Source organism: Cupressus sempervirens, chromosome 5, assembly GCF_028749045.1.
Source record: "Cupressus sempervirens isolate cs-2001-9-10 chromosome 5, ASM2874904v1, whole genome shotgun sequence".
Lineage (NCBI taxonomy): Eukaryota > Viridiplantae > Streptophyta > Pinopsida > Cupressales > Cupressaceae > Cupressus > Cupressus sempervirens.
Window position 1 is genome coordinate 787,656,830 of NC_143122.1, and position 24,820 is coordinate 787,681,649.

Sequence of the window (24,820 nt, forward strand, 5' to 3'; positions counted from 1 at the left end):
GCAATATATCTCCTAAATAGGTGAGAGCATAGGTTTTTTGGGGGCGGTGATTTATATAGAAAAATAGGTCTTGGGGATATTTTCTCAGTACTGAAGGGGGTGACCAAAAAGCAGTTTTGATCATTTTTTTTTTGAAAATAAGAGTATTCTTTAATATGCCACAAACATACATCTGCTATGATTTAAGTTCATTAAGTGAAGTGCAATGATAAAATCATAATAAGGTTTATTTCAAACACACAATATAATTTTTATCAATAAATTAAAACATAATAATAACACATCTATTTGAGCAAAGTATATTTTGAAAAATACCACAAAAGAACACATAAAAACTTTATAAAAGACTTGCTACAGTACCAAACACAAATTTCAAAATAATACCAACAACATACATATTAGAGAACCTCATCCTAAAACACGTAGATTGGAAAAAATCAAAACCAAAACACATAAGGAAAATAGTGAAACTACACTGGCAATAAACACTGAAGCACAAGTATAAACAGAGATATGTAATTGAAAAAATTATGAAATCCAAACATCGCAAAGCTATAGATGAAAAATCTTGTAATAATTGAATCCGTATCAATTATGACATTTCAATATTTATCATTTAATATGAATTAATAAATAGCACATGCACATTCTTGTTATTATGATCTCTTGCTGCCAAGTTGTATGGTGAGTAAATTATCAGGAAGTCCAGTAGATGGCAAGATGACCCTTGCCAATTCTAGGTAGGGAGGGCCTTTCTCATTAGAGATCATGTGAGGACAAGTTGTGGTCTGAGGTTGGGTGGTTAAGCCCCTGGCAATGTTTCACCTCTTCCCAAGATGTCAGCAGAGCATCAAACAAAGATAAGCTTTGCAGTCAATTTTTTATTGAAAATAGGTATTATCATTTTTATTTATGAGGACTTAAGATTGAATTGAGTTATTTTCATTATTACCATTATTTTACAGCTAGATAGATTCATGAATTGTTTTCATTTATATGAATATCGATTATAAGTATTTATCTAATCTTAAGAAACTATCACAGCTAAGCAATTCGGATGGAATGAAATTTGAAACCCTAATTGATTGAGAGATGACTGGAACCCTAAATGATATAGTAGTATCGAAACCCCTAATTGAATAAATGGTATTGGAAGTCATAATTGAAACTGAGGTATTGGAATCCCTAAGTGAGATAGCAGTATCAGAAGCCTTAAATGAACCGAAGGTAAACAATGCACTAATTGATACAGAGGTATGTGATGCCCTAATTTTACATAATGGTATTTAATGATAATCGTCATTTGATATTGGTTTAACAATATTGGATAGAATTTATTTTTGTGGTATTGTTATAGAGGTATTAGTGGACTAACCCAGGTGATTGCATAAGCATCCCTAGTTTGAATTCGACCTCAGTTTTCCAAGGTACCATAGGAGACTTAGTTCATGCAAGAGATGATGAAAAATGTGACAAGCCCAAATCCAAGAAAAGCTTGTAAATATGAGTTTTTGATTCTTGAAGGGCCATTTGAATGCTCTCCAAATAATCCTAGGGTATACATGTGAACTAATTGATTGAGTTGATATTTAATAATGCTAGTGGAGTTGGCTTTAATGTTCATCCTGAGGTTTGATGTAGCTATCAAACTAGATAACAATAAATCATTATTTAATTAATAAAGTTAAATTAAATATATAACTTTATTAATATGTTTATTTTTTTTTATAAGGAACTACTAAAAGGCCCAATATTTAAAATAAAGTATATAGTTTTAAAGTGACCTTATATTCAAAAGCAGCATGGGGGTTATCAAATTAAAGAATTTGTAGAAAAAGAACAACAAAAGAAGCATTCACGAAAAAATAGTTGAAAAAACATTCATGGAAAAGTAGTGAAAAAACATTTGTGGAAAAATGATATAACAACATCTACAAAAAAAAATAGTGAAAAAGCATTTGCAAAAAATAGAAGAAAAAACATTCTTGAAAAAATAGGGGAAAAAAATATTTGCAAAAAAAAAGGAAAAAATGAATTCCCCAAGAGAAAGGAAAAGGTAAAGAATATTTTTATTTATTTTAAAATGTAACTTATTGGAAAAAAAATTAAAAAATAATTTGGTCCCACATGCATTCGTGAAGAGGGTGGAACTTCTTGGGGGATATAAAAGCAAGTTTGTCAAGATCATTTTGTAAGATTGGTTATTTTATTCTCATGGAAGAGCTTTGAGAGCTTTTGGTGATGAGGAAGTGACTGAAGATGAGGTTGAGGTTGAGGATGATCAAGATGACGACCAAGGGGAAACAGGTGATCCTCTAGTGGAGAATGATGATGAAGAAGTCTCTTCCTCTCAATCAGATTGAGACTAAACAGATAACACTCATCTACTTTGTTTCCTTTTGTCATTTGCAGTCTCAGTTCCAAGTTATTGCTATCATAGTAACCTAAGATGCTTATGTGAATGGAATGTATTTTGAATTCACTCATTAATAACCCAATTAGGTTTTTTATCATATAAATTGAATCATGTACTTAATTATTGCAACATATGTAGTCTCCAATAACTTGATCAGGTTATTTGAAAACATAAAACATGATCAGGTTATGGCTTGGAATTAGCCTTGGAAGTTGACCCAAAGGCTTGGGAGCTCATTTTCCCTCCAATATCAATCCTTTGGAAGTTTTTACATATTCTAAGATGAATTCTTTTTTTCCTCAATTAGATTTCCAAATAAAAAGTGGATACAAAGCTATAGACCTTATATCCCTTCCTCTACATTTATATGAACACACGTTGTTCATTTTTCTCTATCATCAGTGTCCTCACACAATCTAGGATGGATCTATTCCTTCTTTCTGCAAAGAGTTAGTTTTTCTATGAAAGCTTATTCTATGTTTTGAGATCTAGGATGATAGTTATCAAAGTTATCCAACTCAAAAGTTGTTAACCTTCCCACTAGTGCATCCAAAGTTATATCATTTTTGGGATCACATCTCATCTCTTGAATAGCTGAAACTCTAATTGTATAAATATGAAGAAGAGTTTTTAATATGTTGCTTGCTACTATCACATCATATAATTTTGCTACTATCATATGAGTTTTTAAACTAGCCTCTTAGAGTCTCTTCTTTAGCTCTCCTCACATTGTTATCTCCTCCATAGATCTTCTTCAAATTGATCCATATTTCATAAGCAGTAGGACAATCTTTGACTACTTCAAATTTAGCATAATTGAGAGCAAAAGAAATGTCAAGCATTATTTTGTTGTGATTCTTCTTGTCCACCATCTAATCCACAATCAAAGGACTAGGAGGTTCCAGAAATTGGTTTTCTAGAAAGTATAGGCCTATATCTCCAAGGGTTTCCAAGTGTAGCCTTATGAGTTCCTGTCATGTTTTGAAGTTATCTGTATTCAACTTAGGAATCTCCCTTCTGTAAGACATCTTGATCTTTAACTTAGGACCTTGAAACCTTTTTTGCAAGCACTAAACACTCTAATACCAATTGTTAGAAATACAAGAGGAGTAACTAAGAGGGGAGAGGTGAATCAATTACCACTAAAATAATTCCAAATCCCTTAGATGTTAATAAAAAAACTCTCATGGTTCAGTTAGAACTAGAAATACACTATAACTCGATTAACAAATTAGTCTTGAAATATTAATGTGTATTAACTGTTAGTAACTTAACTATAGAAAGATAATGTAGTAAGAAAATATCATGAACATAAGAGCACCAAGATTTAACATTGAAATCCAATTTGGAAAAATTGCCAATGCAACTAGTTACTATTTTTCACTCTTCTGAAGTGAGCCATCTTAGGAGCCAACACTATTAAAGGTTACAAAACACACTATTAGGTGTGACCTTGTTAAAGGATTTGAATCACCCTATTAGGAGTTTCCTTGTTAGAGGTCTTAAGACATTTCAATCTAGAATTGTCACCTTACTAGAGGATTTACAAAATGATTGTTAAGTCAACTCTGTTAAAAGAATTCTTCACTGCTACAATTGTTAGAAAGTAACAATGACTGACTTGATTGACTAATCAATTGGATTGTAGATTCAGATCAGGGTAAGTGCACGAAGTTGGGTCTCACTTTTGGTCATAAAGTGGAATTTTTTTCCTATTTTTAAAACTTCTTGTCAATTGATATCAAAATTTGAGGCATTTAGAGATTGAATATTAGAAAACTTCAGTAATAATGATTATAGTGCTTAGAATCTACTTTTCAAATATGTAATTTATTTGTGTACCCATATGATAGATTTTTTTTGGTATGGATCTTTAAAAACCATTTTTTTCAAAATGCATGTTTTAGGACCATACCGCACTCATGTACGAACACCATAATTTGACACAAATAAATGAGTTTCTATAAATCCTTTTAAAAGAAGTTTCCTAACACACCAAAGATTGATGAAAATATTTTTCCTTAATTTTTAATTGAATAATTTTATTACTAAATTAATTTTTAATTAGCTATAGAGGTAAATTTTAAAACCTCTGATGTATGAACACCATAATTTGTTCAAATTTTCATTTTTTTTAAAATATGTTTTTTTTTTACTTCAAAAGATTTGTATGTAGATTGATGACATATAATTTAATTTTAGAAAAAAACATAACATTAAAAAGTTTTAATGAACCTCACTATTTTACCTTTAGTTACCACCTTTGATTAAAAAATAATACAATAATAGTAAATAAAATCATAACATTATAAAATTTATATTTCTAAAATCAGGACAGTGAGAACTCTAATGAATTTTTGTTTTGTAAAAAAATTTGATGGGGAAGACCCTCTAAAGGGCTTGAATTTGTTAGTTCAATGCCTTAGAGCCAAATCCTGAGAAGTATGGCATAGGCTTGGTCTCACCAAGCCTATACCAAACCAAAGTCTGAGGTAGGAGAAAAAAAATCTTGCACCATGTTGTAAAAAATGGGTGCTTGTTTTGAAAAAGGATTTTCAAAGTTTAAAATGCATTTTAAATCCCAAAAAAACTTTAAAAATTTGAATTTTTAAAAAATGGGTAGCTGATTTTTGAAAAATTGTACCCTTTTTTATTTTTTAAAAATAGTTGCCCTTTTTTAAAAATTCAAATTTTTTATTTATTTTCTAAATTAAAAAATGGGCACCCAATTTTTTTAAAAACGGGTGCCCATTTTTTCAAATTCAGATTGGGCACCCAAGGCTAATATAGGTTTCTGTTTCTAGAAGAGCATGATCTCAATCTACAGAGTTCTATGGAATTGAGACTTAAATTTGTGCACTTCCCCATCACTATTCTAGTTTATCCTCTGGATCCTTCTTGATCAAAATGTTCTTTTGTAGCTCGTTTGATATTTGGCCCTAAGTCAAATATCCTTCTTAATTTGCATCTTATGTTCTTTCCACAACTTCTCATTCTCAACCAACAACTTGACCTTTCATATATATGAAATACAATGTCAAGTCGGCTTGATATCATTATAAATAAATAATAAACATCTAATAAGTCGTCTTGCATAAACAAAATAAATACCCAAAGTTATTTTGATGCAGGTCAGCTTGAACTGAAATTGAGTCACTCGGTTACCATTAAGTTCCTTGGTAACCGATCGGACTCGATTACACTAAACTTCTAACTTGGTTACCACTAAACTCCTTTGGTGACCGACCTAGCTTGGCTTCAAATAGATCACTGAACTTGTATTTTTCTTGACTGATACATGAGTCTTCTAAGCTTGGGTCCGACTAGTAGTGCTCAGTTAGAGTATAAAATTTGTGTAACATCAATGACAATATATAATTGAATAATTGTTATCAACAATTATTAGTTCTTGATTATAATAATTGCTTCTTTACATCTTAAATACTCATGATAACTCTCAAATAATTCATGTGAGAACTTGCATTTATTTTGATTTCTATAAGAGATAGAATCTAGTTATTGGATCAAAGAAACAATTGATTTGAGAAGCATGTGATATATTTTGACGAATTGATTTGTGGTCTCTCCATATTAATTTATGAAACAAATTCATATCGTGTAGCAAGAACTTTTTGGATAAGTGAGAGGCCTAGCATGCGGTAATGCAATACCTCCAAGAAAGATTTCTTAATCTAAAATAAGATATGAAAAGCAATTCAAGGTCTATAAAAAAGTCTATAATATCCTTTTTGAAATAGAATTTAATGATAAACAACAATAAAATCAAAATATTAAAAAAATTATTATAAAATATAATATAATATAATTACAAGTTAATTAAATTTAATGGAAGGTCAAGAGATGGGAATTGAAGAATTTTGTATAGGGTCACTCCAACTCATTATGGCAAGAAGAGAAAAGGATGGTAAGAAGAGATACATTGACCTCAAGAATTAATGGTCATAGAATGATTAGAAAAATAAGATGAGTTCACCATTGACTATCTATCACTGTAACTCTTGAATCTTCTTTGGATGCAAGTGCTAGTTACTATTCTTCTGGGAACTAATAACTCCTAAATTATATTCCTACTTGTATGTTAAAACAAATCTTTAACTAAAAGAGATTGGTCACATCAAACGGAAGGAACGTGATCAATCTCATACCCTGCATTGTATAAATACTACTAATGTCTCACAAAAGAGGCATCAAAAATAATAGAGAGATCAAATATAAGAGGAGATCCAACATAGGACAAAGAGGATTATTGGAGTTTATTGGAGGAGGTATTGTGAGGTAATTTCATTGTCAAAATCTCGTGCAATTTGGCAAAAACACCAATGTGTGGAGTACAAGTTGCACAGTAGGACCATATAGTATGGCGGGTCCATCAAAGACATGGTCCTTGATCTCACAAATATAGAAACAAAAGTTAACACAAATATTACTAAGTCGGCCCAAATGTAGAAACTCAGGTTCTAAATAGCTAACTTGGTGACCTTTTGATACTCGGTGTCCACTGCATTACTCAGCATCGTCATGCATTCGGTAGAAGTAGAGGCTTGATCCATACTAGTCACTCAATGTAGCTTCGAACTCGGTGAATATTAGAGACTTGGTAGATATAGTGTAACTCGGTAAGAATTGAATACTATGTTTACCTTGCTTGTGCTTAGTAAACACTTCTCATCCCATCACTTGGTTAATATTGGCTTCACATCACAGTAACTGATGACTTGGTAAATAATGTGAAGCTCGGTAACCACTGAATGCTTGGTAAACACTGGAGACTGAGGGATGAAATCGATAACCACATAGAATTATGAATAAGTGTTGTCACTAATGGAAAATGTAACTTAATGCCAACAATCTCCCCCTTTGGCATTAGTGACAAAAACACTTATTAGCCAAAAATATATGTACAATGACATGCTGATTTTTTTTTTTTGATTTTTCAAAATTTGTCTTTGTAGTTATGTTGTATATACATTTGCACATATCTCCCCCATATAGTGTTCATATTATATAAGGCATAGTACCACACTGTATATATAAGTCTCTCTTCTTTAATGTGTACTATACATATGTTTCTCCACAAATATCTCTTTCTCCCCATTTTTTTAACAATAATGCCAAACATTTATACACCATACTTATATAGAGACACTAAAATGTGAGAGAAACTCAGAGTGTACCTTAAGAATAAGAGATAATGTCTTATCCCAGCTTTCTTGCAAAATTTTGCAGGTATGAAGTTCCACTTGAACTTCTGCTGAAAGTTCAATTATATGGTCTACAATTGAAAATTTGTTATCATGAATAAATGTTTTTGAATATGCAATATGTTTCTGCATTGTGTCCATGGTTGGTAGGATCGTGTTTTGGATGTCTATTAATGTAGACCTCAATCCTTGCTTCCTCTCTTAACAATTTTGCTTGCATATCTGATAAAAATATGACCTTTATGTGATGTGCAGAGCTTGTACTAGGGTCAAGCTGCAACTTTTGGGCATTGGCCTTCAGATCCTCATCAATTTTATTCAATTTTTCCTTTATTTCTTTAGTGTACTAGGTAACATCGCAAAGTTTTGCAAAAAGAGATGTTACCTTTGTAAAAGAATTTTCAAGATTAGCCAAAATTTCTACCTGATTAATAGCAATGTGCTCAAGCACCTTATTGTCAAACTTTTTCAATAAACTTTTCTTGACTAGTAGATTCCTCATTGAATTTATTCACTACTTCCTCCAACTGTAATAAAATATGTTGAGATGAATTAACATGTACTCCTATGGCTTCTATCAAAATATTCTTTGCACTCTCAATTATCTTGAATTCTCTATCCCTTTCCTCTCTAAGTTGCTTCTATCTGGCATTCTATTCCAAAAGTTGGTTGACCAATCTCATTTGATCCACAATGGCGTTGTCAAGATCCAACTTAGGAATTTTAATCTCTTTGTCCAAGTCTATATCTTAATCAATTTCTTTTCTAGTAATTCAAAGTTTAAGGGGTGTCCTTGGTTCTACTTCTAATATTACTACCTTGGACTTAGAAACAGAAACAATTGTAGAAATAGTAGGGCTTGCTATGAAAACTTGAATAGGGCCTACTAGAGGAATACTAACAGGAGTGCTAACAAAATCCAAAACTAAAGTGCTATAAAAAATTGAAGTGATAACAGATGGAACACTGACTTAAGTACATACAATAGGAGCACCAGTAGAAGCATTTACAAATGAAGTACTTACAAAAGCATGCAAAATTGAAGTATACAAAATTGTAGAACCAAATGCTGTACACACTACTGATGTCCCTGACTCAGGAGCTAAAGAAGAGGAGGGCTACAGCTTGGTGGATGAAGTGGTAGACACTTCCATTATTGATGCCTGGAGCTAAGAAGTAGAAAATAGTGATTGAGCAGATGATGTATCTATTGTAGTTGTAATCACACTTGCTGAAGCTGTCTCCATGCCAGATGATGTAGCAATCTTTGGTGGGAGTGAGGAAGGGAGGCTATGATTTGTGTAGTTATCCTTACTAGATCATTCTCTTCTTCTTCTCCATCCTTGTCTTCCTCATCAGCTTCATCCTCCTTCTCTTCTTCACCATCCTTCATCATTGCCTAATAGTCCTCAGCATCAATAGTGACACAAGTTGTGTTATCTTCTTCATTGTCACTATCATCATCATCATCTTTGATCTCAACTAGATCCTCACTTGGTTTGTGTAAATGATAAACATTTTTCCACATATTTGTAGCATCTCTAACTACATGGTCAATATCTTTGACCAAAATCAAACAGGTATAAAATCTGATCATCATTTTAACTTCATTATCCTTCATTGTTGCCTTAACCTTTGCATTAGTAAGACTCAGTAGCAATTGTCTCAGAGATTGCTCATATATATCCTTTGTTATCTGCATAGCTGATTCCCATCTAGGTTTTAACCTTGCCAATAATTCATTGGAAATCTAAGGGGCAATCTGAGCTGGGGAATATTTCCATTTTCCCATCTTATTTAGCACTAGCTCCTCAATCTACATTTTCTCTGCATCAGTTCTTGTTTCATACTTTAATTCTTTGAAATTTGTGATGCCTGCACCTTCTTCTAATTGCTTTAATCTCTCTTGGAAGGTGAGTGGGGGCTTATTGAGTACAATTTCACTACTTCCTTTCTTCTTGGATCTTCTTATAAACACAGTTGCGGAGGCCTTGGGTGGCTTGGTGATAATCACCCTGCTTTTCTTTTTCATAAGCTCTTCTTCTTTTCAGATTCTTATTCTTCATTCTTAGATTCTTCATTATCTTCTCCTTTGCCCTTGATAAGCATAAAAGGAGCACTTGCAATTTTCAACTTTGCTATCTTCCTCTTACCTTTACTTACCACCTATGGGGTCTTGATTTCAAGCTCTATTCTTTCCTTTACATCATCATATGTTCGAAAGAAAGATAACTTTGGATCTACTAGCTCATTCACCAGGGCTTCAATTATTTCTTTAGTTTCATCAATATTAACTGCATAAGGAAGAAGTTTTACCCTTACAATTCTAGGCCTAACTGCCTAAATATATACCTTGTCACAATTGACCATGAAACAAACATCATCCTTGTAGTCTTCAACAAGTTTTGGTGGAATATGTGTAAGAAATTATAATATTGAGCAAGGAATGAGAAACAATCCAAGTAAGTTAAGTGTGAAACAATGTTACCATAAGATAAGCAAAATCCAAGAGCATACACCAAGATGGTTCAACAATGGAGACAAGGATTTATAAGGGGAAAGCAAAGAAAACCCCTTGTAAGTATTATGAATGAAGGCAAATGCCTAGAGAAGAGAGAGAGAGTGTTGGAGCAAAATAGCTCAATACAATAACATCAAAGTGATAAGAGTGAAGAAGAAAGAAGGAGGAGCATCTCTTATATAGAGATGAGAGAGGAGTTGCATTTGTAACTCCCATTTCTATGAATGCCACATTCATAATAGGTGTGTGCAAAGTGTCACAATCCTCTTAAGGAGGATAAACTAAATAAAGAAATAAACAAGAGTTGTCCTTACATGTGGAATAAAGGACAAACAATGACATGTCCTCCACATGTGTACAAGAGGACAAACTACATTTAGGGACCCTTGGAATATTCCAATTAATATATCCAAGGAAAGATTAACCTTTCTAACACCCCCCCCTTAATCTTTACTTGGGGAGTTTACATCAACGGGTTGTAAGCCCAAATTTTTACAATGGAACTGAAATCTCTCTTTAGAAAGTGGTTTGGTTAAAATATCAGCCACTTGGTCTTTGCCTTTACAATAAAGAAGAGTAATTTGCTTGTCTTCAACTTGTTCGCAAATGAAGTGATGTTGAAGTGAAATATGTTTGGCTCATGCATTAAAACTGGATTCTTTGCCAAGGCAATAGCACTTTGATTGTCACAATGTATAGGTGTAGGTGATTGTTGAGGTAGACCCAAATCGTCAAGAAGTCTTCTAATCCATAAAGCTTCCTTAGCTGCATTGGTACAACCTTTGTATTCAGCTTCAGTTGAGCAAAGGGAAATAGAGTGTTCCTTTTTGCTTTTCCAAGAAATTACACCTGATCCAACAAAGAAACAATAACCACAAGTGGATTTTCCATCATTGGGATCTCCACCTAGATCAGAATCAGTATAGCCATGTAAAATAAATTCAGAATTTGCATCATAAAATAATCCCATATTAATAGTACCTTTAATGTACCTTAAGATGCGTTTAGCAACTTTAAAATGAGTTTGTTGAGGTTTAGACATAAATCGAGAAACTAAACCAACACTATAAGCAATATCAGGTCTAGTAAGAGTTAAATAATTTAAAATTCCTACCAACTGTCTGTAAAAAGTTTCATCAACAAAAGGAGTATTCATATCATTCATTAATTTAGTACCTAATTCACATGGAATTGAAACATGGTTAGAGTCATTCATCTTAAATTTTTCTAAAAGATCATAAGCATACTTGCTTTGAGAAAGAAAGATACCCTGAGGAGTTTGGCAAATTTGCATACCTAAGAAGTAATGTAAGATACCTAAATCAGTCATCTGAAATTCCTGTTTAAGTTGAAACTTGATATCAGAAATCAAAGTGTCTAAACTAGAAGTGAGTATTAGATCATCTACATAAACAATAACAATAATAATGTCATCGTTAGTATGTTTAATATACAAATTAGGATCATTCTGACTTCTAGAAAAACCTTGAGAAAGAAAGAAAGAATTAATTTTAGAATACCATTCTCTAGGTGATTGTTTAAGACCATAAATAGATTTGTTCAATTTGCAAACGAGATTTTCACTACCTTTCTTAACAAATCCAGGAGGTTGAGCCATATAGATTTCTTCATGTAAATCACCATTTAAGAAGGCACTTTTAACATCCATTTGATTAATGGGCCAATTCATTTTAGATGCTAAAGCAAGAACTAATTTGATAGTAGGCATTTTAGCAACAGGAGCAAAAGTTTCATTATAGTCTAATCCTTCAATTTGTGAAAAACCTCTAGAAACTAGTCTAGCCTTAAATTTACTAATTTCATTATTAGTATTCAATTTTGTTTTGTATAACCATTTACATGAAACTATATTCTTTCCATGAGGTAATTTGACTAAGTCCCAAGTTTGATTAGTTATTAAACAATCATATTCCTCTTGCATGGCTTTCTGCCAATGAGGTTGAGAGTTAGCTTGATCAAAAGACTTAGGATCGTTAGAATTCATAATAGTAGTCATCAAAGCATAATTACAATAATTAATCCTTCTATGTTTAATTCCACCAAATTTAGAAATGTAATCATCACCTTCATTGATTAAGTTTTGAGCCCATTTAGGTTTACATTTAGTTGTAATGGAATTATCACTAGAGGAAGAATCATTAGCAATAAAAGCATCATTAGTAGTTTCTTGACTATCATTACTTGTAGGAGTAGAAATAATAGGTGGTACTTGATTTGAAGGGTTAAAAGGAGGAGTAGGGTTAAGAGAAGGAGGTTGGTCCTCCACCAGAACAATTTTAGTGCCACTGAATTATGCATCATGTGTAGTAGAGCAATCATGGACTCCATTTTCTGCAATACAAACATCTCTAGCAACTTGAACTTTGTTAGTAGTGGAATCATAAACATGATAACCTTTAGTGTTTTCATCATAACCAACAAACATATAAGGAGATGACTTAGCATCTAATTTATGCCTTTTCTGTTTAGGAGTATGAACATAAGCAATAGAGCCAAAAATCCGTAAATGATGTAAATTAGGTTTCCTACCAGACCAAGCCTCTTCTGGAGTAATAACCTTGAGAGCTTTGGTAGGAGTCCGATTAAGAATATAAGTTGCACAAAACATGGCTTCAGCCCAAAATTTATAATGCAGATTCTTAGCATGTAACATGCTTCTAGCCATTTCAACAATGGTCCGATGCTTTCTTTCCGCCACACCATTTTGTTGTGGTGTATAAGGAATAGTAAGCTCGTGTTGAATTCCACATGATTTCAAATAAGAATGAAAAACATTATTCACATATTCCTTTCCATTATCAGTTCTAAGAATTTTAAGTTTAAAACCAAATTGCCTTTCAACATATAACTGAAATTCAATAAATATATCAAGAACTTGATCCTTGCTATGCAAAAAATAGATCCAAGTTCGTCTAGAAAAATCATCAACAAAGGTAACTGCATACCGAGAACCTTGGATGGAGTTATTCTCCATGGGGCCCAAAAGGTCCCTATGGACAAGATGCAAATTATGAGTTGCCCACCATGATTTTTCACTTGGAAAGGGCTCCCTATGCATCTTACCACTCATACAACCTATACAGGCAATCTTGGAAGGAATAATGTGAGGCAAGCCATCAACCATATTATGCTTTTGCATTAAAGTAATATAATCGGAATTTAAATGACCAAGTCTTTCATGCCATATATTGAAATCAATAGAAGTATGTAATGAATATCGTGAACTAGCAAATTCATGGAATTTAAACAAATTGTCATTATCCATTTTAGCATGAGCAATCTCTTTTTGAGTTCGAGGATCTATGACATAACATGTATCTTTGTAGAATTCAACTTTATAGTCCTGACATAATTGTGAAATAGAAAGCAAATTAGTTTTCAAGTCAGGTACATATAATACATCATGCAATTTACCATTAGGAATAGTAACATCACCTAATCCTTCAACTTTAGAAGTCTAATTGTTAGCTAACTAAATGGGAATGTTAGCAATATGAGGTTGTAAAGAATCCAAAATTTCTTTATGAGAAGTTACATGTTGTGATGCACCACTGTCAACAATCCATTCTAAAGGTCTAAAAAGATTAAAGCTACAAGTAAAAGCATGACGAGAATTAGAACCAGTAGAGTTACCTTTTTTATGATTTGAGTTTTGATTATTCATAGGTTTTTTATTATTTTTCTTTGTAAAACAGTTATTGACAATATGACCATCTTTGCCACAATAAGAACAATGAGGTTTGGAATTGGAATGATTCCTTTGATTATTAGTATTACGATTATTAGTATGATGATTGTTATTATTGTTATATTTCGCATGAAATTTATTGTTGGAATTATTTGAATTAGTATTATATTGTTTGTTGTTATTATTATTATTATTGGAACGAAAATTATTATTTGAATTTCTAGACACAAATGCATGTTCAGTTGATTTGAGGGTACCAAACTGAATTAGCTTAGCTTCTTCCTGTCTTAATAAAGTTTGAAAAATAACATAAGTGAACTGAGAAGTTAAAGTAGGAATAGCAAGTTGTGCATGAATATTAGTTATAAACTATTGAAACTGTCTAGGAAGACACTTTTTAAGAATAAGATGAATTAAACGAATGTCCTCTAATTGAACACCTAAGGCAATAATTTGGCTTTTAAGAGAATCAAATTTTAAGAGAAATTCATCCATACTTTTAAAATCTACATACCTGAGATCTTCAAGTTGATCCTGCAACTGTATTTTGCCGTATTCATCTCCACTATCATACTTGGTTTGCAAGATGGACCATGCATCATGAGCTTTGGAACAGTGAGCAATTAACACATATAAATTTGGAATAATGGAAATACCAATTAACCCTAAAGCTTCTTCATTTTTAGATTTCCAAGTATCTTTCTCGTCTTGGGTAGCCGTTGAACCAGGTTCAAGAGAAGGATTAGTGGCTATTTCGAAGAGGTGTTTAAAACGAAAAAATAAATAAGATATGAGTTTTCCAAGAATGATAATTAGAATAATTAAGTTTTATTTCTGGAATTAAGGTTGACATGATTAGAAAAAAAAAAATTCTTTTTGAAAAAATTCCTTAATTTGAAAATCAAATTAATTGAGAAAAAAAAATCTTGTTTTTTATATATAAAATTAATAATACATTTTTTCCAATTATTTATTTGAAAGAAAACAAAAAAAAATTTATAAAATGAATTTTTTTTATTTTTTATTTTAAAAAAATGAATTAAAAAAAAATCTGTGTGATATAATAAACGTTGTAAGGTTTTTTTTAAATAAATTAAACAACATTTTAAAAAAAGGTCGGTGAAAGGGCGGGCAAAGAGAGCGGAGTTTTTTTCAAAAATGGCGCGGTGTGCAGGTGGAGGATAAGGGGGGAGCGGAGTGCAGGCGGCGGGTGACGTGTGGCCAAAGTGACGGAGGTGGTTGGTCTGCACGTAGGCAGAGGCAGGTGCGCGTGGCCAAAGCGATGGAGGTGGTTGGTTTGCATGCAGGCAGAGGCGGGTGCGCATGGCCAAAGCGACAGCGGTGGTTGGTCTGCACGCAGGCAGAGGTGGGTGTGCGTGGCCAAAGCGACGGCCGCGGTGAAGGTGGTTGGTCGGGCCCTGGTCGGTGAATGCTGCGCACAAAGCACTAGATCTTCTTTAGGAAGAGACATCGAAGGAAGCTGCACAGGCCGAGCGCTGGCTTCAAACCCCTAACTGAAGGAACCAGTGGCCAAAGCGACAGATGCGGGTGTGGTGGGTTTGGCCGCGTAGGCGGCAGATGACGAGTATTATCACAGGCAGCGGCGAGAGACGCCGGTAGAGCGCAGGTGTTGCGCAAGCTGGACGCAGATGGTGCGCAGGTGGCGTGGGCTGAGCACAAAGGTCGCAGGTGGCGCACAGGCTAGGCGTAGGTGGCGCACGGGTGGTGCTGGTGGCGCGCGGGTGGCGCATCCACCCAAACAAATTTGAATGCGCAATTAAAAACAATTAAATGCAATGTATATGGATTCAAGAGCATATAATTCAAAAATCCTTATAAATAAAATTCAAAAATCCTTATATGGATGCTCTTAAATGCAATGTATATGGATTTATAAGGATTAAAATCCTATGAAAATATCTATGTTCTATGTTTGAAATTTTCAAGAGCATACTCCAAATAGATATAGATTATATAAAAAACAATATATTAGAATTTTTTTTTTTTAAAGAGTAGGAAAATTATATACGTATTGAAAACTTAACCCATGTAAGTTCTAAGAGTATTTATAAAAAAAATTGCACAATTTAATATAAATAAGTGGACTGAAGTAATACTTCTTGTTTTGGCGGCACGCCTTCCAAAACAAGAATAAAAATTAAAATTTTATAAGAAAACCCTTTGGCGGCAAGCCTTCCAAAGAGGGTTAGTAAACAATGATAAAAAAAATGATACTCTAAAAAACCTGCACACAAAAGATGTTAGAATGAGCAGAAAATTGCAACACAAACTTCTTCTCTCAATGACGTCTCCAAATAAGGTGTGCTCCAATGAATGGCAACCTTCAACACAAAACTTAAAACAAGGATTAAATAGCCAAGCTCTGATACCATGTAAGAAATGATAATATTGAGCAAGGAATGAGAAAAAATCCAAGTAAGTTAAGTGTGAAACAATGTTACCATAAGATAAGCAAAATCCAAGAGCATACACCAAGATGGTTCAACAATAGAGACAAGGATTTATAAGGGGAAAGCAAAGAAAACCCCTTGTGAGTATTATGAATGAAGGCAAATGCCTAGAGAAGAGAGAGAGTGTGTGTTGGAGCAAAATAGCTCAATACAATAACATCAAAGTGATAAGTGTGAAGAAGAAAGAAGGAGGAGCATCTCTTATATAGAGATGAGAAAGGAGTTGCATTTGTAACTCTCATTTCTATGAATGCCACATTCATAATAGGTGTATGCAAAGTGTCACAATCCTCTTAAGGAGGATAAACTAAATAAAGAAATAAACAAGAGTTGTCCTTACATGTGGAATAAAGGACAAACAATGACATGTCCTCCACATGTGTACAAGAGGACAAACTACATTTAGGGACCCTTGGAATATCACAATTAATATATCCAAGGAAAGATTAACCTTTCTAACAATATGAAACCTGTTATTCATTTTCTCCCTGAAAACTTCAAAATAGTTATCCATAATACTGTCAAAATTTTCACCCATTTCTATAATAAACTCATTGATTTGATATAGAACTGGAGTATCCTTTCTCCATACTACAGATCCTTTGGATGGGAAAAACTTTTGTACATAAAAGAACAAACAAATTTTAACAAAGAACCAAATTTACACATATTATTCTTTGATGTCCTGATACTTTCCATGTTCTTGTTAAGCTATTTCAACATAAAATTTGCCAAATCATACTCCAAATTCTTCTTCACAACTTTATAAGCTAAGTCCACAACCTCACACAGCACACTATTCAATCTGCTGGAGCTATATATCTTATGGGCAATGATATGAATACCAAACCTAAGTTCCATGTCAGATACATTACTAATCTTCAGCCCTCTACCATCCCATTCAGCTAGGGTTTTGTTCTATAGCTCATCCTGACCTAGGGTTTTGGTAACCTTAACCTTGTTGAGCATAGGAAGACTCGTTATTCTGTGAATCATCTTCTTTGTTATCAAGACGGGCTGCTCTAACCATAACTAACCATTGTGCACATGGCTCAAAATATACCTAATCCACTTGATTTGGAAGTTCCTTGGCCAGTGTGGAATGTGGGTCAAGCCTTTCTCCTCTAAGTATTTATGCTTGGGTTTGAGGGTTCCATCCACACATAATTCAACTAGGGCACTATCCATTTCTAGGGTTCCAATTTCTTGCACAGCACATTTGAAATGAGTGCGAATATTGTTTATGAGAAGTACCTTTGCTAGAATTTGAGACTAAGCTCCATTAGGGTCGAGTGATTCTGCAATTGTTGGCACTAGCTTGAAGTTTGGAGCCTTCCATTCGACACCATGCACTAACATCTCAGAACCTTTCTTTGCCTTACCACTACTGGTGGTGGATGCCATGATTTCTCAGTAGACTGATAAAATCTCCTTCAAAATTTTCACTACAAACTATGCTCAAGATTACCTTAATGCTCTTGTAAATTGCTCTGCTCTGGATACACTGAATTCACGGTGAGAATGAAGTCGAAATTCTGCCTTTTTGATGAAAATTCTCTATTAATGCTTGGTACAAAGAGAGCCATAATGACAAAGTGCTTGACAGGCTGTCATCCACTATCTATCCAAATAACTCAGTAGAACCTTGTAACTCGACGACCACACAAAACTTGTTACTCCCAACCTCGCTTGATATGATCTAGCCTCATTTGGTGAAAGCTGATGTTAAACTTCTATGATCCCTCTATATCTAAAATACTAATTTGGATCTTTTCTTCCATTCATTAGAACTACTTAAGATGTGGCTTGAAGATACAGTTCTAGTTCTTCCTTTAAGAACCTAATTGGAAATGGTGGAGTCACCCATTTCTTGAGTGGCATGACCATCATTGGCTTGCTCGGTAGATTTGGGAATCCATTGATGTCTCATTTGCTTCCTGATGTTATCAGCTTTGGCTTTCTTTTCATCTTTAACTCTACCTATATTCATGCAATTCTTAGCTATATGACCAAGTTTAGTGCAGGTATAACATCTTATTGTTGTATCCTTCTTTCTCAAGTGATGCCTTGCACAATTTATGCCAATGTGTCCATATTCTCCACAATAATGACATCTACACTAAGTATTGTAGTCCCAACCAAATATTGCCTTTACAAGTTGTTCAGCTAGATCGAATGGTTTAGATCTGCATTTAGATGCCTTGTGACCTTGTTTCTTGCATTTGTGACATTTACCTTCAAACTTTGGCTTCTCCTTGCATTCATTAGCTTTATGACCATGCTGACTGCAATTGTAGCATTTTCCATCGAATTTTTCCTTTTCATTGCTTCGACATTTGTTTGATGTATGACCTATCTTACCACAGTGATTGCAAGTAGGTCTTTGATTCCTTTGAGCACCTTGTTTGCAAGATTCACCTTCTTCTTTGTATCCAAGTCCTACTTCACCCTTTTTCTTATAAAAATTTTGCTCACTTTGCTGATTTAGTTTATCCATGTTTGCTTGGGATTTCATTATTCTTTCATTGAGTTGCTTCTCATAATTTAGATCAGCTTTCAATCTTTCATTGATTTGTCTTTCAGTGCTTAAATCATTTCTTTACCTTTCATTTTTAGATCTCAGACTCATGATTTCCTCATTTGCATTGGAGAGATAATTGATAAGATTTTCTTGCTAAAGGGATTGATTTTGAGTTTCATTGTTCCTAATCTCCAAGTCTTCACTTGCCTTATTCCTTTGTTCCAAGATTTCACACTTTCTTATTGACTAAATTTCTTGTTCTATTTTCAATTTTCTTAGCTCTTCTTGCAGAGAGCCATTCTTTTCTAGGAGTTCTTTGATTGCTTTATTTGCTTCATCTAAACTACTTGAAGAGAAAAAGTCTTCAATCTTTTCTTCAACATACTGGTGATCATTCATCTATTTTGCAAGTTCCTTCCTTCGTTTTAGGGATTGGGAAAGATGCTCTTTTTCTTCCTTGAGTTGAGCTATGGCCATCTCCAGATCTAGCTTCTCAGTGTCAATAGCTTTTTCAAGTCTAAATATCTCCATTGTCCTTGATCTTTTCTCAAGCTATCAAACTTTATCCTGAGAACCACAAAGCTCTTATACCAATTGTTGGAAATAATCAAGACTAGCTAGGTTATTAAGAGGGGAGGAGTGAATCAATAACCTCAAAACTTTTAACATATCCAACACTTAATCAACATAATCCATTCACCATTAATTGATCTAAACTACTGCATACATGAGAAACTGAAAGGTAAACATTCATAGCACATGAACACAATATTTGGTGACCTAGAAACCTTCCAAATAGAAAGTAAAACTGGGGTGGAGATGATACCCACAAAAATTCAATACTGCAGTATAAAGTTTCCCTGTTAAAGCTTACAATGATCACTTTTGATGATTTGCCCTGTTAGGAGCAATTAGGACTGCTAGGTCCACCTTGTTAGAGGTTTTACAAACATACAATGAAGTATGCACTCTGTTAAGAGATTTAGAGAAAAGACTATTAAGTCTACCTTGTTAAAGGATTTGAATTTGATTCACCTGTAAGGATAAAATAGTAGATCTAACTTACAAATTGATTGCTAATTAGATCCTTGAAATGCTGATCACCTCTTGTGATAGATGTTACTTGACTGCTCCTTATAGACCTTGTTGAATACTCTGCTCTGCTACTGATTCACATTCACTCTTCTCAAAACATTACTTCACATCATCATATTGAAGAATAATACAATACATTACACATATACCATTCCAATTCTTATATTTACAAGGTCATCCAAAACACAAGTTAACATAAATATTACTGAGTCGGCCCAAATGTAGAAACTAAGGTTTTGAATAGTTGACTTGGTGACCTTCTGATACTCGATGTCCACTACATTACTCGGCATCATCATGCATTCAGTAGAAGTAGAGGCTCGGTCCATACTAGTCACTCAATGTAGCTTCAAACTCAATGAATATTGGAGACTCGGTAGATATAGTGTAATTCACTAAAAACTGAATATTATGTTTACCTTGCTTGCACTTGGTAAACACTGTTCATCCCATCACTCGGTTGATACTGGCTTCACATCACAGTAACTACTGACTCGATAAATACTGTGAAGCTCAGTAACCATAACTACTCGGTGATGATTGCTGGACTGCACACTAACTATTTTCACTCAGTAGCTTCTAGAATGCTTGGTGTGAACTACTGAACTGCTAACTTGTTTGGCAACCACTGAATGCTCGGCAAACACTGGAGACCGAATGATGAATTCAATAACCATACAAAATTATGAATAAGTGTTGTCACTAATGGAAAACATAACTTAATGCCAACACAGATATCATTATTGAATTTTGTGTGTGTGTGTGTGTGTGTGTGTGTGTGTGTGTGTGTGTGTGTGTGTGTGTGTGTGTGTGTGTGTTATTTGGGCTTTTTTACATTATTAACTTTATATATGTATAACATTAAATATACTATGATTATATATTTATATATAGGTAATATATTTTATTAACAATTATTTATAAAGTTAAGTCAAATAGAATAAAAGAATATAATTAATAAGCATATGATTCAAGCACATCTTGGTGGACTGCATTTCTTGTGAATGTCATAATATGATTTAATCATGTCTTGGTGGAGGGCATTCATTGTGAATGTCATAATATGATCCAAGCACCTCTTGGTGGAGGGAATTCATTAAGAATGTCATAATATGATCCAAACATTCGGGGTGGAAGGCATTCTATATGAATGTCAATATATGATCTGAGCCATGCTCGGTGTAGAACACTTATTACAAATTTTAATGATTCAAAAATAAGAGAGATGGTCGATTAAATCCATTATAAACTTATTTTCGTAGAGAATTTCAATTAGATTTATTAATATTTCCTTGTAATTATTTTTTTCCTAATCTAACTCTAATAGTGGGAACATTCCAATAATCAAGGGAAGAACTAACATTGTCCCTATAACCACTCAACATGCATATCAATTGTACTTGATGAATAAATATAAATACTCAAAGCATACCATAATCATACTATAGGGTAAAGCATTATTTAGTATAAACCAATGCATCTAAATGACATTAAATTCATGAGGTCCTCATTGAAGGGGCAATACATTACCTTGTGCATTCATATTAGGAGGTTTTTAATGGGCAAAAGAAAGACAATATATCTCCTAAATAGGTGAGAGCATAGTTTTTTTGGGGGTGGAGATTTATATAGATAAAAAGGTGTGGGGGGTATTTGCTCGGTATTGAAGGGGGTGACCAAAAAGCAGTTTCGATCGATTTTTTTACAAAATAAGAGGATTCTTTAATATGCCACAAACATAGATCTGCTATGATTCAAGTTCATTAAGTGAACCTCAGTGATAAAATCATAATAAGGTTCATTTCAAACACAATATAATTTTTATCAATAAATTAAAACATAATAATAACACATCTATTCGATCAAAGTACATTTCAAAAAATACCACAGCAGAACACACAAAAGCTTTATAAAAGACTTGCTACAGTACCAAACACAAATTTCAAAATAATACCAACAACTTACATACTAGAGAACCTCATCGTAAAACATGTAGATCGAAAAAAATCAAAACCAAAACACATGATGAAAACAGTGAAACTACACCGACAATAAACACCGAAGCAATAAGCATAAGCACAGATATGTAATTGAAAAAATTATGAAATCCAAACTATAGATGAAACTTGACTACGTATAGTATTTATATACTATAAAGATCAGTCAAATTGTTATAATTTATGACATCATAACCTTTTCATAAAATAAAACAACTAAGATATTGTCTCTTTTGTAATTGCAAAGTCTTAGATGGACATATTACGTATCTATCTGCCTGTTTTTTGTGCAGATGGGAAACTCACACATCACCGTCTCCCGAAAATTTCTGTGTCCTCGCCTCGCTCTCAGGCAGTGAATCGTTTTTTACCCGTGTCTTTTTTTGAATAGCTGCGATGACAAATTGTAACATTCTGCGCAGAGGTCAAAAGGACATGAATTGCAATTGAAATAGAAAGATACATCAATACATTTCATACACATGTCGCATATTACTCTCCCCGGTTGCATAGGCTTCTTGAGAAATGGCAGCAAAGAATGGTGGAGATGGTGGTCCTGTGGAATCGAACCCCGTTCGAATCTCTCTTTTAACAACTCTTCGACCTCTCCGCAACTTATTCGTTCCATAAGCATATCCATACGGCACTCTTGGCCCTTCTTCAACTGCTGCACTAGCTTCTCTCTGTCACTTTCACTCATCACCTCTCCCCTTTCATCAACCATTGTCATCCACACCCCTCTCTTTGATCTATTGTTAAGCGACAAAATGCCCAAAGATACTTCGTATTTTGCCAGATTTTCACTCTCATCTGAGTCTATCAGCTCCTCCAACAAATGATCAACACGTTGCCAGAATTTCCAGGCATCCACATAGGATAAGCTCAACCAGTGCATGATTTGTCTATTTCTCTCATGTAATCCTTCTTCAGAATTCAATTTTTCTGCTTCAGCATATCCCCTCCCAACATAAATAATCGGAACACTAGCACTGAACCCGGATGAAATCAACATATCGGTAAAATCTATAATTTGCAGGGGGTCTCCGCCATATAAGCATATCTGCTGACCTTGATGAATAGCTTCTTTCACCTGTGGCAATATATATAGCACAGCGTTATCACGTTTTTAATTAAAACAAGAGGATATTATGCTATCATCTCAACATCGTATGGTTTGATTGCTCACCTGCAGAGCACACTCAAAATTCTGGAAAAGCGCTTCTACACTTGACTTTGTCTTAAGTTCATCCAGCTGTGCCTTCCTCAGTTTGTCCAGCTTCTCGTGAGTGAATGGATAGGCCTCCACTCCCCACCTCTCTATCGTTTCCTTGAAATTGTGATTGCTAATTTTACCTGCTGCATCCACCACAATCAGCAAAGCACTGTTTTGAAAGTGGAGGTCGTCTCTGACAAACCTCAGTACCGCTGGTTCTATGGACCAGGGATCTCTCGTTGCTGGCCATGGCATATTTTCCATGGTTCTAACATAAGGACCCCAGGTATCATGATAAGGATCCACAATTGGCATCCAAACAATTTCGAACTGATGGGTGCCACGGGTTTCAGTGTACATCTCTTTCAGGACACAAAACTCCGTTGGAAAATTTTGAAGTTTTGAGATTAAGAGGAGAACCATTTTATCTTGCAAATTGTAAATGCTCACCTGCAATAAAAACAAGTGGCATTCAATTGTGTATGGTATTGAACATTATGACAGGAGGTTTCTAAAAACACCATATACCTGTTTTGAATTGCAAAGGAGAAAGTCGTTGCCTTGTGTCACTAGCAACGACCTCAGTAAATCGATGTTGTTCTTTTGTGCAACTTCTGACAGTGTTTTGATACGAATGTAATTCTCTGATTTGAAGTTCTTCTCATGGAATAGATTTGATAGATTTTTCCATCTAGAAAACTGCTTAGTGCCTTCCACTTCCATCACCGTTGTGATAGCGGCATAGTCAGGACTGCCGTAAATGTAACTGGGGCCTATGACTTTTGTAAGTACCGTCTCGAATGCCAGACTTACTCTGGAGTAGTCACAAGATATCCCCAACGTTGTTCCTTTCAGCCTCTCCATTGACACTTGAATAGACGCGTCAGATACAGGAAAGCCTTTTCTAAAGTAAATTATTTGGAAATCGGTACTTTTGTCCAGCAGACTTTGAATATTTTCCATAAACAATTTCCAGGAATCTGGCGAAGTATTCCATTCAAAAACAAGAACAAGCTTGGTTCCCGGAAGAAGGGTAGAAGGCTTGAATTTGCTTCCATGGCAATCAAAAAGAAGACACTCGTCGTTGAAGAACATTGACGCCGCCTTTCTCAAAAAGTGTCCATCCTCATCACCCTGCAATATTCAGTCAGTCAATCATCTTGATCTTTTATTGGGAAGAACATTAATAGTAATTTTTATGTTTAATCTAAATACTTGGCCGGATATAGAGTAGGTTCTCCTACTATCTGTCATAGAATTAGTACATATTATAATTGGCATTGTAACACTGCATCCATACCTCCTCTGTATTTACAAAAATTTCCCAATCTCTTATTTTTCTTAGCTCTGTCCATCGACTTTGGAGATGGAAACTGCCTTTGATATCCACATAAATTATGGCCCTACAATGAATGACGGTATCCATCCATACCCCTTTCAATTCTGTACACTTGCTCAAATGCAGTTTCTTTAAGGAGGGAAGGCAGTCAAAGTCGCTGCACAGCTCCTCCAACTTGATACAGGAGTTTAAATTTAGCTCTTCCAGAAAAGGAAGCGTGCCAAAGCCAGTGGGAAGTCTCACTAAACTTTTGCAAGTACACAATCTCAAATGTTTGAGACGTTTGAGTTCTGCAAATCGTTCAGGAAGCCTCTCT

At 34.2% G+C, this 24,820-nt stretch overlaps 1 protein-coding gene across 1 annotated transcript in view; it reads right to left on the reverse strand.

Annotated features, from left to right (window-relative positions):
• Positions 1-22,071: 22,071 nt before the first annotated feature.
• LOC149558291 (uncharacterized) overlaps positions 22,072-24,820 on the reverse strand; it is a 25,863-nt gene continuing 23,114 nt past the window's right edge. The window contains exons 2-5 of the mRNA XM_089830740.1: positions 24,466-24,820; positions 23,694-24,299; positions 23,139-23,615; positions 22,072-23,042 (exon numbers count right to left, since the gene is read on the reverse strand). The exon at positions 24,466-24,820 is cut by the window's right edge and continues 770 nt beyond it. Coding sequence (XP_089686866.1) covers positions 22,320-23,042; positions 23,139-23,615; positions 23,694-24,299; positions 24,466-24,820 — 2,161 coding nt within the window. The 3' untranslated portion in view covers positions 22,072-22,319. The remainder of the gene's footprint in view (positions 23,043-23,138; positions 23,616-23,693; positions 24,300-24,465) is intronic.